The 13,508-nt window shown below is 36.0% G+C and overlaps 1 protein-coding gene across 1 annotated transcript; it reads left to right on the top strand.

The window, feature by feature from the left end:
- Positions 1 to 9,171: 9,171 nt before the first annotated feature.
- On the top strand, positions 9,172 to 12,433 carry LOC110720871. The gene is made up of 3 exons (XM_021899949.1): positions 9,172 to 10,389; positions 10,814 to 11,187; positions 11,532 to 12,433. The coding sequence occupies exons 1-3, from the start codon at positions 9,982 to 9,984 to the stop codon at positions 12,148 to 12,150; spliced, it is 1,401 nt and encodes a 466-aa protein (XP_021755641.1). The 5' UTR covers positions 9,172 to 9,981; the 3' UTR covers positions 12,151 to 12,433.
- The last annotated feature ends 1,075 nt before the right edge of the window (positions 12,434 to 13,508 follow it).

Below are 13,508 nucleotides of genomic sequence, written 5' to 3'. Positions count from 1 at the left end.
AAAGTTAGTGACTAAAAATATGTACTTTTTTTATCTGAATTGCCATTGTGGTTGATAACTTGGTATTACTACCGCGTGAGCAAGAAATTAACTGGACGATTTTTGGTTGAGTATCAAATAGAGGATGATGGTTTAGTTGGAATGAGGATGAGGAAGATATTTGATACATATATAAAATCGAGGATATGATATGAGAACATTCAATATTTTACATAAATTTAATCGATCTGAACGTACGATATAATTAACAAAGAAGTCTTCATTCAATAAGTCTATGAAATATACATTGAAAATACTGCTTAGTAAACTAATAAGCTAACTTTTTTATTCAGAAATGCATGATAATGTCCAGGTTACCGATTAAGGCATTATATTTAATAACACAATGGTCATTTTTAATCATTACTTGATTGTACATGATCCATCACGATTTTATTAACCAAACTTGTCTTGGTCAACTCAACTATTGTGCTTTCTTCATGATTTTATATATGATGAAATCGAATGAGTTCATTGGAATGAGTTCAGGCCATTGATTAATGATAGCGAGAGGTTAGAACATTTACATGCTCAATAAGGTTAAAACTAATGACCAAGGATCAGACGAGCGAATAAGGGTGAGCTAGGCTTGTTTTTTTTTTAAAAAAACAAATGTAAAAGATACAAATTAATCTTAAAAAAGTGGAAATCTTAATATATCTTATTCAAAGATATAAATCAGATTTTCCTTTAACTAATATATTTCACGCAAGGAAGTAGTTATAAAACGTAACACTAATTCTATTAATTATGCGTAATTTTCGGATTGACACTCACAATTAATAGAGGACTCGAATAAATTTTGAAAGGTAAATATCAAAATAGCAGATGACTCTTCTCATGTATTCCGAATTGGGCACACGTAAGTAACTGAAAAACGTCTAGTTCATTAATGAGTTCGAACACTGGTATTTTAGGAGAACAGTGGGAGTAATATAATTATTTATGCTTACATATAATTAATGTATACCAGATAACCTAGTAGTCCTTTGCTTAGGGTTTCGTGCTCTCGTCCCTGGTTAGGGTTTTTCCGTTTGTTGCATCGTTGTCACCCGATTCCTGTTCGTTTTCTGGTAATTTTTCTCATTCTTGACTCAATTTCTGGTTTCGATTGGTGTTAGTATGGACTCGAAGGTTTTAGAGGACTTAGGTAACCTAAAACTTACAGAGGACGAAAGCAAGATTATTGGGGAGAATTTTGAAGCTATTGATGACGAGAACATGAAGGCGAAAATCTCCTTGACTCTAGCTGGAAAACTCTTGACAGTTCGCCCGTATAATGTAGAGGCGATGAAAAGGACGCTTCGGAATGTATGGAGGGTCAAAGATAATGTAGCGATACGTGTGGTCGAAACTAATCTGTTCGTTTTTTCAGTTTTTCAGTGAAGAGGACAAAACTAAGGTTATGGAGGGTTGTCCTTGGTTCTTTGATAAGAAATTAATGTTGTTAACAGAGATAATGGGCGATGAACAACCTTCATCAGTTTGTTTCTCATCATCCCCTTCTGGATTCGAATTAGGGATGTGCCCTTCAATAAGAGAAATGCGGATTTTGCATATGAAATTGGCGAACACCTGGGGGGATTTTTGGAGTATCATGATTCTGACCCTTTAGGCTGGGATGCTTTCCTCCGCATTAAAGTTTCGGTGGATATTAACAAACCGTTGAGAAGGGGACTAAGGATTGCTAATGGTTCTTCTTCCCCAAGATGGTGTGGGATTCAATATGAGAGATTAGCAGATTTCTGCTATTACTGTAGTCGGTTGAATCACACTGATGTTGAGTGCCAATTTGTCGAGAAGGATGTGGCAAGAAAAGAAGTGGTATACGAGTATGGTCCTTGGCTAGGGGCATCACCCAAAAAGCAAGATCGAGGATCAATGTTTGACAGGGAAAGGGAGAAGTCTTGGTTGTCAAAAATTAAAGAATCAAGCAAACCAAGATTGCCAGGTTACTCTGATCCTAAGGTCGTCCGCAAAGGCCCACCTGGTGTTTCACTTAAACTATCCTTTACTACTCCTGAGAGCCATAAAGAACAGGAGGCTGCTGCCAAGAAGGTGGGATTTGACAGTCCTCGTACCTTCTCTCTGCCAGAACACAAGTCAAGAAAGAATGAAGCCTTGCTGCATGATCCAGTTGCTCATAACCCGTACTCTGAGGTCACTGAAATTTCTACAGTGCAACATGCTCAATGCCCCCCTGCGAAAACTTGGAGAAGAATTGACAGAGACGTTGATGCATCGATGGTGGAGTATGAACCAATTGCTGGCAAACGCAAGTCTAATGCCCCTAACTCTCCAACAACTGTAGATGAGTCTTCGGTTGGGAAACGGCCCAGAGTTAGCCCTGAGTTGATTAATCAAGTTGTTTATCCGGCGGTGGTTGACATAGAGCAACCACGCCCTTCACAATGAGTACACTGTGCTGGAACTGTCGGGGGATTGGCAACCCCCGAACAGTTAGAATACTACAACAGTGGTGTTCTTCTATATGCCCTGATTTTCTGTTTTTGTGTGAAACTAAAGTTAATAAAAATATTATTGAGAATAATAAATTTCGCTTTGGTTTTTCCTATGCTTTTGGTGTTAGTAGTATTGGTAAGTCGGGTGGTCTGTGTATGTTTTGGAAGGATGGTACGGATTTTGACTTGATTTCTTTTTCTCAAAATCACATTTGTGGGAATGTTAAACCTAGCTCGGGTGAAGGGTGGAGGTTTGTTGGCATTTACGGTTGGCCGGAAGCAGAAAATAAACACAGGACGTGGGCTTTGATCAAACAATTGTGCGAGGGGTACGAGGGTCCGGTTCTGATGGCCGGTGATTTTAATGAAATTTTGAGCTATGAAGAGAAGGAAGGTGGAGCTGATAATATTCGTCGTTCAATCCCTGAGTTTAGAGAAGCCTTGCAGGAGTGTGGGTTACGTGACCTTGGCTATGAGGGGCAATGGTTTACATGGGAAAAGGGCCTGACGGTTCAAACTCACATCAGAGAAAGACTGGACAGATTTGTGGCTAATGCTGCGTGGTTTGCTACCCACCGCTGTTCAACTATTGAGAACTTAACCCGTATCAAATCCGACCATTCCCCAATTTTTCTCAGGCTAGGAGAACATAGAAAAAAGAAGAAAAAAAGAAAAAGAGGGGTTTTCACTTTGAAACTTGCTGGCTGTTGGAGAAGGAATGTGAGGAAGTGGTGCGGTGTACTTGGAGAGAGGGAAGGGGATTGCTCACATACCGTATTAAGGAGGTAGCAGAAAGCTTGAAGATGTGGAGTGGGAAGAAATTTCAGAACTTAAACAAGCAGGTGTGTGACACAGAGGAGGAATTAAAAGCAGCGAGGGGGGAGGTTGTTACGGAGGAAGCTCTTGTGAGGTGCTTGGAGTTAGAAAGCAAGCTGGAAGATCTCCTTGACAAACAAGAATCCTACTGGCAATTACGCTCCAGAGCTAAGGATATTAAGGAAGGAGATCGAAACACTAAATACTTCCACCATAAAGCCACTCAACGCAAGAAGAAGAACGAGATTAAGGGTCTTTTTGATGAGAATGGGGACTGGAAAGAGGACGAAAGTCACTTGGAAAAAATTGTAGAAAATTTTATCAGCATCTCTTCACTGCAGGTACCCCATCTGAAGAGGCGTGTGAGCTGGTCCTTGATGCTGTGAACCCTATCATTACTCCGGAGATGAATGACAAGCTGCTTAGGCCTTTCTCAAAGGATGAAATTTTTGCTGCTCTCAATCAAATGCATCCTTGCAAAGCCCCATGACCGGACGGTACGCATGCTATTTTTTTATCAAAAATTCTTGCATATTGTTGGTGTTGATGTGTCTCGATTTATTAGTAATATTTTACAGGGAAATAATTCTATTAGCCCTGTTAATAATACTAATATTGCCCTTATCCCGAAGGTTAGCTCCGCTACCTCTATGACCGATTTTAGACCTATTGCTCTTTGCAACGTACTGTATAAATTAGCTTCTAAAGCAATTGTCTTGCGCCTGAAAAATATTCTCCCGGGTGTAATTTCGGAAAATCAGAGTGCCTTTGTGCCGGGTAGACTTATTACAGACAATGCGTTAGTAGCTTTGGAACTTTTTCATACTATGAAAACGAGATGTAAAGGTAGAAAGGGTCTGATTTCTTTGAAGCTGGATATGAGTAAGGCCTATGACAGAGTGGAGTGGAATTTTCTTGAGAAACTTCTGCAAAAAATGGGTTTTGCTGAGGCTTGGATCAGAATTGTGATGGACTTTGTCACTTCGGTCTCGTATTCATTTATTGTCAATGGTGGGGTGTGTGGTTCTGTGACTCCTTCCCGCGGTCTTCGACAGGGGGATCCCCTATCCCCGTATCTATTTATTCTTGTTGCTGATGCTTTTTCTGGTCTTTTGCGGAAAGCTATGGTTGATGGCTCGATTCATGGAGCTAGAGCTAGTAGAAAAGGACCGGAAATTTCTCATTTACTTTTTGCAGATGACAGTCTTCTTTTTGCAAGAGCCAATCGAAGGGAATGCTCAAAAATAGTTGAAATTCTCAACATATAATGAGGCAGCTTCCGGACAGAAAATTAACTATGAAAAATCGGAGATCTCTTTTAGAAAAGGTGTCAGTACGTCATTGCAGGAGGAGTTGATTGAAATTTTGGCAATGAGACGAGTAGATACTCACGGGAAATATCTTGGTATTCCCACCATTATTGGAAGATCTAAAAGGACGGTATTCATGGCTCTCAAGGACAAGATTTGGAAGAAATTAAATGGGTGGAAAGAAAAGCTTCTTTCTCGAGCAGGGAAGGAAATCCTCTTAAAATCTGTAATCCAAGCGATTCCCACGTATCTTATGGGTGTTTATAGATTGCCTTTTAGTGTTATCCAGGACATTCATTCCATGATGGCAAAGTTTTTATAGGGTAGCTCTAATGAAGAACGTAAGGTTCACTGGAAGAAATGGGATGATCTCTGCACTCCAAAATGTCTAGGTGGATTGGGTTTCAGGGACTTGCGAATTTTCAACGAGGCACTCCTTGGAAGACAGGCTTGGAGACTCACTAAATTTCCTAACTCTCTTCTAAGCAAGGTTGTGGGCGCTAAATATTACACAAATTGCAGCTTTCTGGAATCTCACTTGGGATATGCTGGCAGCTACTCATGGAAAAGTATTTGGTCCTCAAAAGCTTTGCTTAAGGAGGGTCTTCTCTGGCGAGTTGGTGATGGCTCTACAATCAATATTTGGTCTGACCCGTGGATTGACAGTGGCTCCAGTAGATTCATTTCTTCCCCAAAAATAGGCTCGATTGAGATGGTTGCAGATTTGATCGATCACGAGAGTAGAGAATGGAAGGAGAATATTATTTCTGAAAATTTTAATGCAATAGATGCTCGCAGCATCTTAGCTATCCCCTTGTGTTCAAGCTCTCCGCAAGATTCAATCTGCTGGGCATTCTCCATGGATGGTACATACTCGGTTAAAACGGCATATATGTTAGGAAAATCGTGTAACTTGGACGATTTTCACAGAACTTGGGTTGACATTTGGAAGCTTGATGTCACACCTAAAGTACGCCATTTCCTCTGGAGAATCTGCACAGGTACTCTCCCTGTTCGAGCATATTTGAAGTATCGTCATATGGCGGAGGTCGAGTCTTGCCCTTAGTGTCCAGATAGCCCTGAAACGATCAGACATGCCTCTTCGAATGCCCTGCTGCCAAAGCTCTCTGGGTGGAATGTGAATGTCATGAACTTGCAGCCTGGCCGAGTGATTTGAGCTTCCTCGAATTGTTTGAGGGATGGAATAAGCAAAGCTCACGCAAGCAATGTAAGGGGGCCATCCTTATGTGGAACCTTTGGAGAAGACGCAATGAGAAGATCTTCCAGGGGTCCGAATCTTTCCTTCCTGTTCTTGTTGACAGAGTTCAGAGACTTGCAAATGAATGCATTTCAGCCTCGGAAAGGATTTATGGGGTAGCCAGAGTAAAGCAACGGAGCAGCCCAAAGACTTGGCAAGCGCCTCCTGATGGTGTTATCAAACTTAATTGCGACGCGTCTCTGTGCACGGAAGGCTGGGTTGGGCTAGGAGTGGTTGCTCGAAACAGCAGTGGTGAGGTCCTGTTGGCTGCGTGCAGAAGGTCCAGAGCTTTTTGGCCTCCAATTATAGCTGAATGCAAGGCTGTCTTGATGGCTGTTAGGCTGGCGAAGCGCTATGAGTTCAAAGATATTGTGATTGAATCTGATAGCCAAGTCTTGGTTGGAAGGTTAAACAAAGGCTCCATTTTTCTCACCGATCTTGATGGCTTACTTGAAGATGTGTTTTAATTTTTGTAATTCCTTTAATTCTACTTCTTGGAGTCATATTAAAAGGGAGGGCAATAGTGTAGCTCATCACTTAGCCCGTATTGTGCCTTTTGGTTGTGAACAAATTTGGGAGCACCATAGCCCTTGTGAGGTTTCCCCGTATGTACTTATGGACAATCTATCAATCTAAGGCCTTCCTCCCGGTTTCCTCAAAAAAAAAAATAAAAAAAATTAATGTATACCATATACTCGTATTTAACAAAGAATTCTTCATTCAATTAGTCTTTGAAAAATACGCTGAAAATACGGCGGGTTTGTAGTAATAAGTTGAAAATACATCGGCTTCGTGTTAAGTTTCATTTATTATTTAATATTGCATGATTGATAATGTCAGCGCTAACATGTTGAATATGCCTCCCTGAATACAATCTCAACCATTATTGACATTAAGTTTAATCAAGACCATAGACATTATATCATGAATGTACATGCTCTATATCATGATTTATAATCTTTTTATTAACCAACTTGCATATTGTCCTAGTCAACTCAACTATTGTTTCTTTCTCATGATCGATGATGAAAAGGAGAATTCAATGGAATGAATTCAGGCCATCAATAAATGATACCTAGAGTTTAGATAATTTACGAGCACAATCTCAAAGTTAATGACAAAGTGATGGGATTGGAGGAGCGAATAGGTTGTTTCTTTGTTTCTAGAATTAGATTATAAGTTGTATAATGTTGATAATTAAAAAAAAATTGTTAGATTAATGCACATGGCCTGGACCGATTGCCAAAAACTGTCGGAAGCATAATTTACAGACGGCCAACCGTCGGTATCCTTGAAACCTCCAACGGTTTAGTATAGCCAACAGTGGTAAACTGTGGTAAACTAGTAAGTTGAGCCTGAGGTACTACTGTTGGATGTTCTTGGTTCGTAGAGGAACTTCGAACTAGAGGCTATAACTTGTAGTAGGTTGTTGCCCTATTGTAGTGGGTGGTGGTTTTCTAACGCTTGATATGTGCACCCGATTAAATCAAAAAAACAAGGCGAAAAGAACAAACCTGTATTAGATAAAGATCATACATGCATTGTGTTTGACAAAAAACATACTTGTATTTGATAATGAACATACCATTACGAAAAACATAAAGTCTTTACAAAAAGAACGTAAAAAAACTTTATTAAAATTTCCTTAAATATTACACATTAACTGAAAAAAATCTTAACCAAAATTTCATTTCTCCAAAAAAAGTTTTCTCTCTTTCTCTCCAAAAATTCAACTTCTCATAATAATTTTAGTTTTCACTCTCTAATACTATTTTCAACCAAAAATAATGCAAGATTTCTTTTTCAATTTTCAATTTTCAAGATTCAAAATTCAAAATTCAAGATTTAAAAATTCATTTTCAAAATTTTAGTTTTCAAATTCGTTCTTATTTTTTAGCCATTTTTAAAAAATATTAGTTAATGAATTAATATGATCTATTTTTCGTTAACAATTATATAAATAAAGTTTTAAACTATAGTTTCTGAAAAATGACCATTTAAAATATGAACATGATGACACTATTAGAATTTGAACATATAATTTTTAAAAATTAAAGAACCAAGTTTAAACTAGCAGTCCGGAAAATCGCCCGGAACACACACTAGTTTTTATTTAAAAGTGGATGTTTATCTTAGTTATAACCCATTTAATTATAAGTTCTATCCTAAGAAAAAAATGAATAAACACCGTACCCAATTTGCTCCTCCAATCCCATCGTTAGCTACTTGATTGAGCTCATAAATAATGGTCTAAACTTGTTACTCTGATGAATACTAAAAGGGGGTGAATTGTAGTATGGCTACTTAACTAACTTTTTTAGAATAAACACTTGAAAGCTAAAGAAGCTCAAGTTAGTATACTACTCCGTACAGTACACAGAGAATTTTAGTGTGGAAAAAAATCTTGTGCACAAACAAGAAGGAAAATCACTGAAAATAGGATAGTACACTCGGCCCGATTAAATATAAAAAGGCGGAAAGAACATACTTGTATTTGACAAAGAACGTTAATTGAGTATGAAGAAGACGAGCTAAAAAAGAACATTACATCCATGTACAAAGAACGCGAACAAAATATGTTCTTTTAGTTTGATAAGTGTGTTCTTTGGATATGAACTATATGTTCTTTACATTATAACTTACGTTTGGTAACATATGTTGGTTAAACATGTTATTTGGGTTTCAATAATACAAAGTATGAACTTTGAGGTAATGACTGACGCACAAATTCTATTTATTTTTCTTTAAATATTAATTATCGTTTACTAACTATGTATGTTTTTTTATTCTTTTTTTTTTAATCCGGGATCATAAAGGTTGATGACGATATTATTTGGGACCGTGATTGAATTTCAGGTTTAAAGAACATTCGTAATATTAAAAAAAAATTGATAATATTATGTAATGTACATTATTTATCTATACACATCATGATCCAAAGACAAAATTCAAAGAATATTTCATAATAAGCAATGAACATTATCTCTAACAATAAAGTACATTAAAAATTACAATTAAAGAACATACATTTACTTTAAAAATAGCTTATTAATTAGAATATCTAATAAAGATAATTATATGATTTTGTAATGGGCATGTATGAAAAATTAGTTTCAATATTAATTATACATTACTGACAAATAAAAAGTGCATTATGTTTTCTAATTTATAAAATTATTAAATCATAGAAAGAACATCACAAGAAATACACATGGCCAATCATTAAGATGAATATTATAAGGGAAATTCTCAACGGTGACCCGCAACTTCTACTACGCACCAATGGTCACCTCCCTTTATTATTATACAAAATGACCCTAATTAAGAAATTTATCTCACATATGACATTAATGAGTGTTATTTATTTAAAAAAAAAAAAAACTAACTATGGTTAACTTTGAAAAAAATAAATAAAAAGAAACTAAAAACCACCAACCCAGCCACCACCTTCACCCTCATCCCCACCAGATGTAGCCAGCCCCACCTGCAAAGAAGTAAAAAATAATTATAAAAAAAAAAAAAAAAAACACCACACATATGTGTTTTATTTGAACACGTTTTACATGATCCAATAACATTTGTGTTTTACATATTACTAAAGTGTATATATAGTCCATTTTATATGAAACATAAAAATAGTGAAAATGTATCAATTTGTAAAATATTTGTGAGATAAATGTGGTCTATATGAAAAATACATCACAATAGTATATCTTCTTATTCTCCTAACACCCTCCCGCAATCGGACCAACACTAAATTATATTATCATAAAATCTATATGAAAAATATATCTTATTAGTATAATTTCCAATATACCTAACACAATTATTATTCTAGAAATGACTACCTACTTTAATTGGTCAATAAAATTTTATTATATATCCAATTTCAAAATATAAATTATCGTAATCTTGCTATATTTAAATTCACATTATATTCGGAGAAAAAGCAATAGCTTCAGCACCAGAAGCGGGAAGAGTACCGGTGAAATTCGAGAATGAGCCGGAGTTGCCAAAGGAAAATGCGAAGTATGAACTGTTGTTGGAGTTAACAGGAAGAGGATCCGCTAATGCCAGACTAGCAGCTGATATAGTTATGGTGTTAGATGTGAGCTACAGCATGAAAGGAGACAAGTTGAAGGAGATGAAGCGCGCGATGCAGTTTGTGATCAGCAAGCTAAGCCCATCTGATCGTTTGTCGGTCTGCACATTCGCAAAAGATTCAATCAAACTGTGTGGATTGCGGGTCATGAGTCCCGTTGCTAAAGAGAAGGTCGATTACATGGTCCAAAATTTACAAGTCGATTACTATACTAATATAAGTGCTGGCCTTCAAATGGCCTTAAAGGTACTTGATGATCGGAAGTATACTACTGGCCGAGCCGGCGCTATCATGCTTATGTCTGATGGTGAGCAAAATGTGGATGATGCAACCAAGATTTTGGTTGATCGTTATCCCATCTACACTTTCGGTTTTGGGGATGAGAAAGAAATTGACACTAAGGTATGTTATAAATTTGTTTTAGGTAACACCTACTAACACAATATAAATGTTTTGCATCAAAAACTTAAAACAACACGATGTTGATTAGTACGTTAACTTTAATTGAATTATTAGTCGCAAAAACTGAAATGATGTTGAAACTGATTGCGTGGTAAATGATTTGAATGAGTTGCTTGGTAGAAATAACTGATACTTAATAACATCTCTATTTTCAAATCGTTCGATTTAATTTAAATTTTAAAGTGCTCGTAAAACAAATATACAAATCTAAGATATCTTAATATTTGAGCACCTTATATTAAGATATAAGAACTAGACTTCCGAACAAAGCCTTCATGTAGTAAAATGCGACAGACTACATAATTTCTTTATTTTTTGATTTTATGATTCTTTCATCTAATTCTTGTAAACTCGATGTATATAGGTCCTTGGACACATTGCTAGCAAAAGCAAAGGAGGAACATTCTCTGTAGCTAAACTTGGAGATCTGAGTAAGTTGTTCGCCCCGTGTTTGGCTGGGCTTCTTAGCGTACTTGTAAAAGACGTGAATCTTGTTATCAAACCACTGCTAGGGACGGTGAGCAGAAGAGAGAAGGTTAAAACCATCATCGAAAAGGTTTCTGCAGGAGACTATGAACAAATTGTCGATAAAGAAACTGGCGTCGTAACTGTTTCATTTGGTGATCTCTACCAAAAAGAGATACGCATGGTTTTGGTCTTCCTTTCTCTCCCTGAAATACGTAATGATCCAAACAAGGCTCAAGTCGAACTCGATTCCCTTCTCTCTTGCACCTACAGGTTTGTGGTGTTAAATTTTGTTTCTTTTTTTTTTTTTTTTTTTGGTTAAAAGGGTTGAAAGCTAAATTAAAGATGCTCGAAATAAAAGAGCTAAGTTAGAGTTATTTCAGATACTGCTTAACTTTACATACTCTCCATGCTATATTATTTGCAACACCTTACTTATAAATTGTACCAAATTAGTTTAATATAAACATATTCCCATAAGGAAAAATAAATGATTAACTAGCTCAGTTGGTTAAAGTATTAAGAAGTGCAGTGGTACTCAAGTCCTGGTCTAAGACTAAATATGAAATGAATGAAAATTCTACGTATATAATGATAAATGAATATCAATATTGCAGGGCTGAATCGGGAAATTCGACACAAACCAATCCAGTTAAGTTCCGAGTTAAACGATGTATTGCACCAAAAATGAAACAAACAGACGCAACTAAAGCTGAGATAAAACGGGTGGAAATTGTGGAATTGATGAAAGAGGCAAGAACCCTGGCCGAAGCAAAAAATATGGATGCAGCTCTAGATAAGGTTGTAGAAGGCCAAAATTCCCTCGGCCATGTTGTCGTCGAAGCTCTTAATGAAGAGTCCAAAATGGTTATTGAGACCCTGAAATATGAGGTGGATGAGATGGTGAAGTTTATGCAAACTAATGAAACCTACGAAAACAAAGGCCGTTGTTTTACCTACTCTTCTGAGATTTCCCATGACCGCCAGCGTTTTGCCTCTAGAGGCGACGTCGAAAAGATACGAAGCTATGCCACTCCGCGCATGGAAACATGTTTCGAGCAAGCAAAGGAATTCGAGAAGGATCCTAGCAAGCCTGTTCCCACGGTTGTGGAAGACGAGAGGACAGAAATTGCGGCCGATCCTCTTGCAACCGTCGCACCATCTCTTGACTACTACCTTCAAATTGCAATTGATGCTCTCAAAAACCTTCAGAAAGTTATCAACTACAAGGCCTGAAGTTGCTCTACGCATGACCTTGCCTATAACATATCGATTGACTACGACGATATATTGTGTGCTTGTTATGTTATGAATTTGTGTGTTCTATTGCTAGCTCCTACGATCACTCGTGGACTAGCAATGTTATGCCACCCTTTTACTGTATAATATTACAATAAAGTTTTTCCGAGTATATATAGCTCGGCACTTAATCTAACTTTCTAAGGCTTGACTCTAGATCAATCCCTTTTGTAGAAATTAAATAAGGGTGTGAATGAAATCGTGTCGTTTGATGTGTATACATATGGAGTGATTTGAGTATTCATATTCCATTTTTAGCTTCTTAGTTAACATACACGTTACAAGACATATGCAAAATAAATTATATAAGCATGCGACTAAGTAATATCTTACTGATATTGATTAATAAATAAAAAAATAAAAAATAAAAAAAAATGAGAAGGCAATGCAAGATGCGCGATGATCTAGTTGAATGTTTAAGGTCATTAAACGAAGCAAATAAAAAAAAAGTTTGATATTTTATTAATTATAACTAATATTTTGCAAAGTATGTAAAATTATTCAACGGCTCCCGTCAAAAAATAAAAAAATAAAAAAATTCAATGGCTAATAGTAGATGTCAAAAAGATGTATGTTCACTTATTATGAAGAATAATTCTAATTAAATGCAGTCATATCATGTGTACACACACAAAACTTGTAAAAATTAAAGTATTACGATCTTAAAAAAATGAAACAAATCATTTACTGGTAAGGGTAGCCTTACTTTATCCATAATAATAATAACTCCAATTATCAAATACTTACAAAAAAAGTAACCTCATTTATTGGTAAGGGTAGCCTTACTTTATTCATAATAATAATAATAACTCCAATTATCAAATACTTACAAAAAAAGTAACCTCATTTAATCAACTAATGTTATGGCTGGCCATATATAGGAATTTGTGAAATTTTTATATAGTACGAAGTAATTTTATTTTTTATTTTTTTTTCTTTAGGCTAGATTTTTTTTTTTTTTTTTATTATTGGTTTTATTGATTAGATACATTTAACATACTACGTGGTATTATTTTAAAATACTTAATACTATACTTTGACCGGGTTAATAATACATAGTTAAGCAATATGAAATCTTGTTAGATTTGTCTTGATTTATACTTTCATATTATAATTAAAGTTTCACTTATAAATTTTACATATTTGTAATTAAGATATATATGGATAAAATAATGCATTGTTAAGCATGAAAATGAAAGGTGTTGCAAGTAAAAATAAACAGAGGAAGCAAAGTAAATTTTTTGTCGAGTAACTAGGTACCCAAATAGTTCCGATTTCAGGGATTTGTTTCAAAA

Source organism: Chenopodium quinoa, unplaced genomic scaffold, assembly GCF_001683475.1.
Source record: "Chenopodium quinoa cultivar QQ74 unplaced genomic scaffold, ASM168347v1, whole genome shotgun sequence".
NCBI lineage: Eukaryota > Viridiplantae > Streptophyta > Magnoliopsida > Caryophyllales > Amaranthaceae > Chenopodium > Chenopodium quinoa.
This window is presented reverse-complemented; position numbering and strand designations above follow the sequence as displayed.

Excerpts from the sequence above, each read along its gene's own strand:
- LOC110720871 (XM_021899949.1), top strand. The coding sequence starts at position 9,982 with ATGGTGTTAGATGTGAGCTACAGCATGAAAGGAGACAAGTTGAAGGAG. Across the intron at positions 10,390-10,813 it reads AGAAAGAAATTGACACTAAG|GTCCTTGGACACATTGCTAG; the intron begins GTATGTTATAAA and ends CGATGTATATAG. Across the intron at positions 11,188-11,531 it reads CTTCTCTCTTGCACCTACAG|GGCTGAATCGGGAAATTCGA; the intron begins GTTTGTGGTGTT and ends TCAATATTGCAG.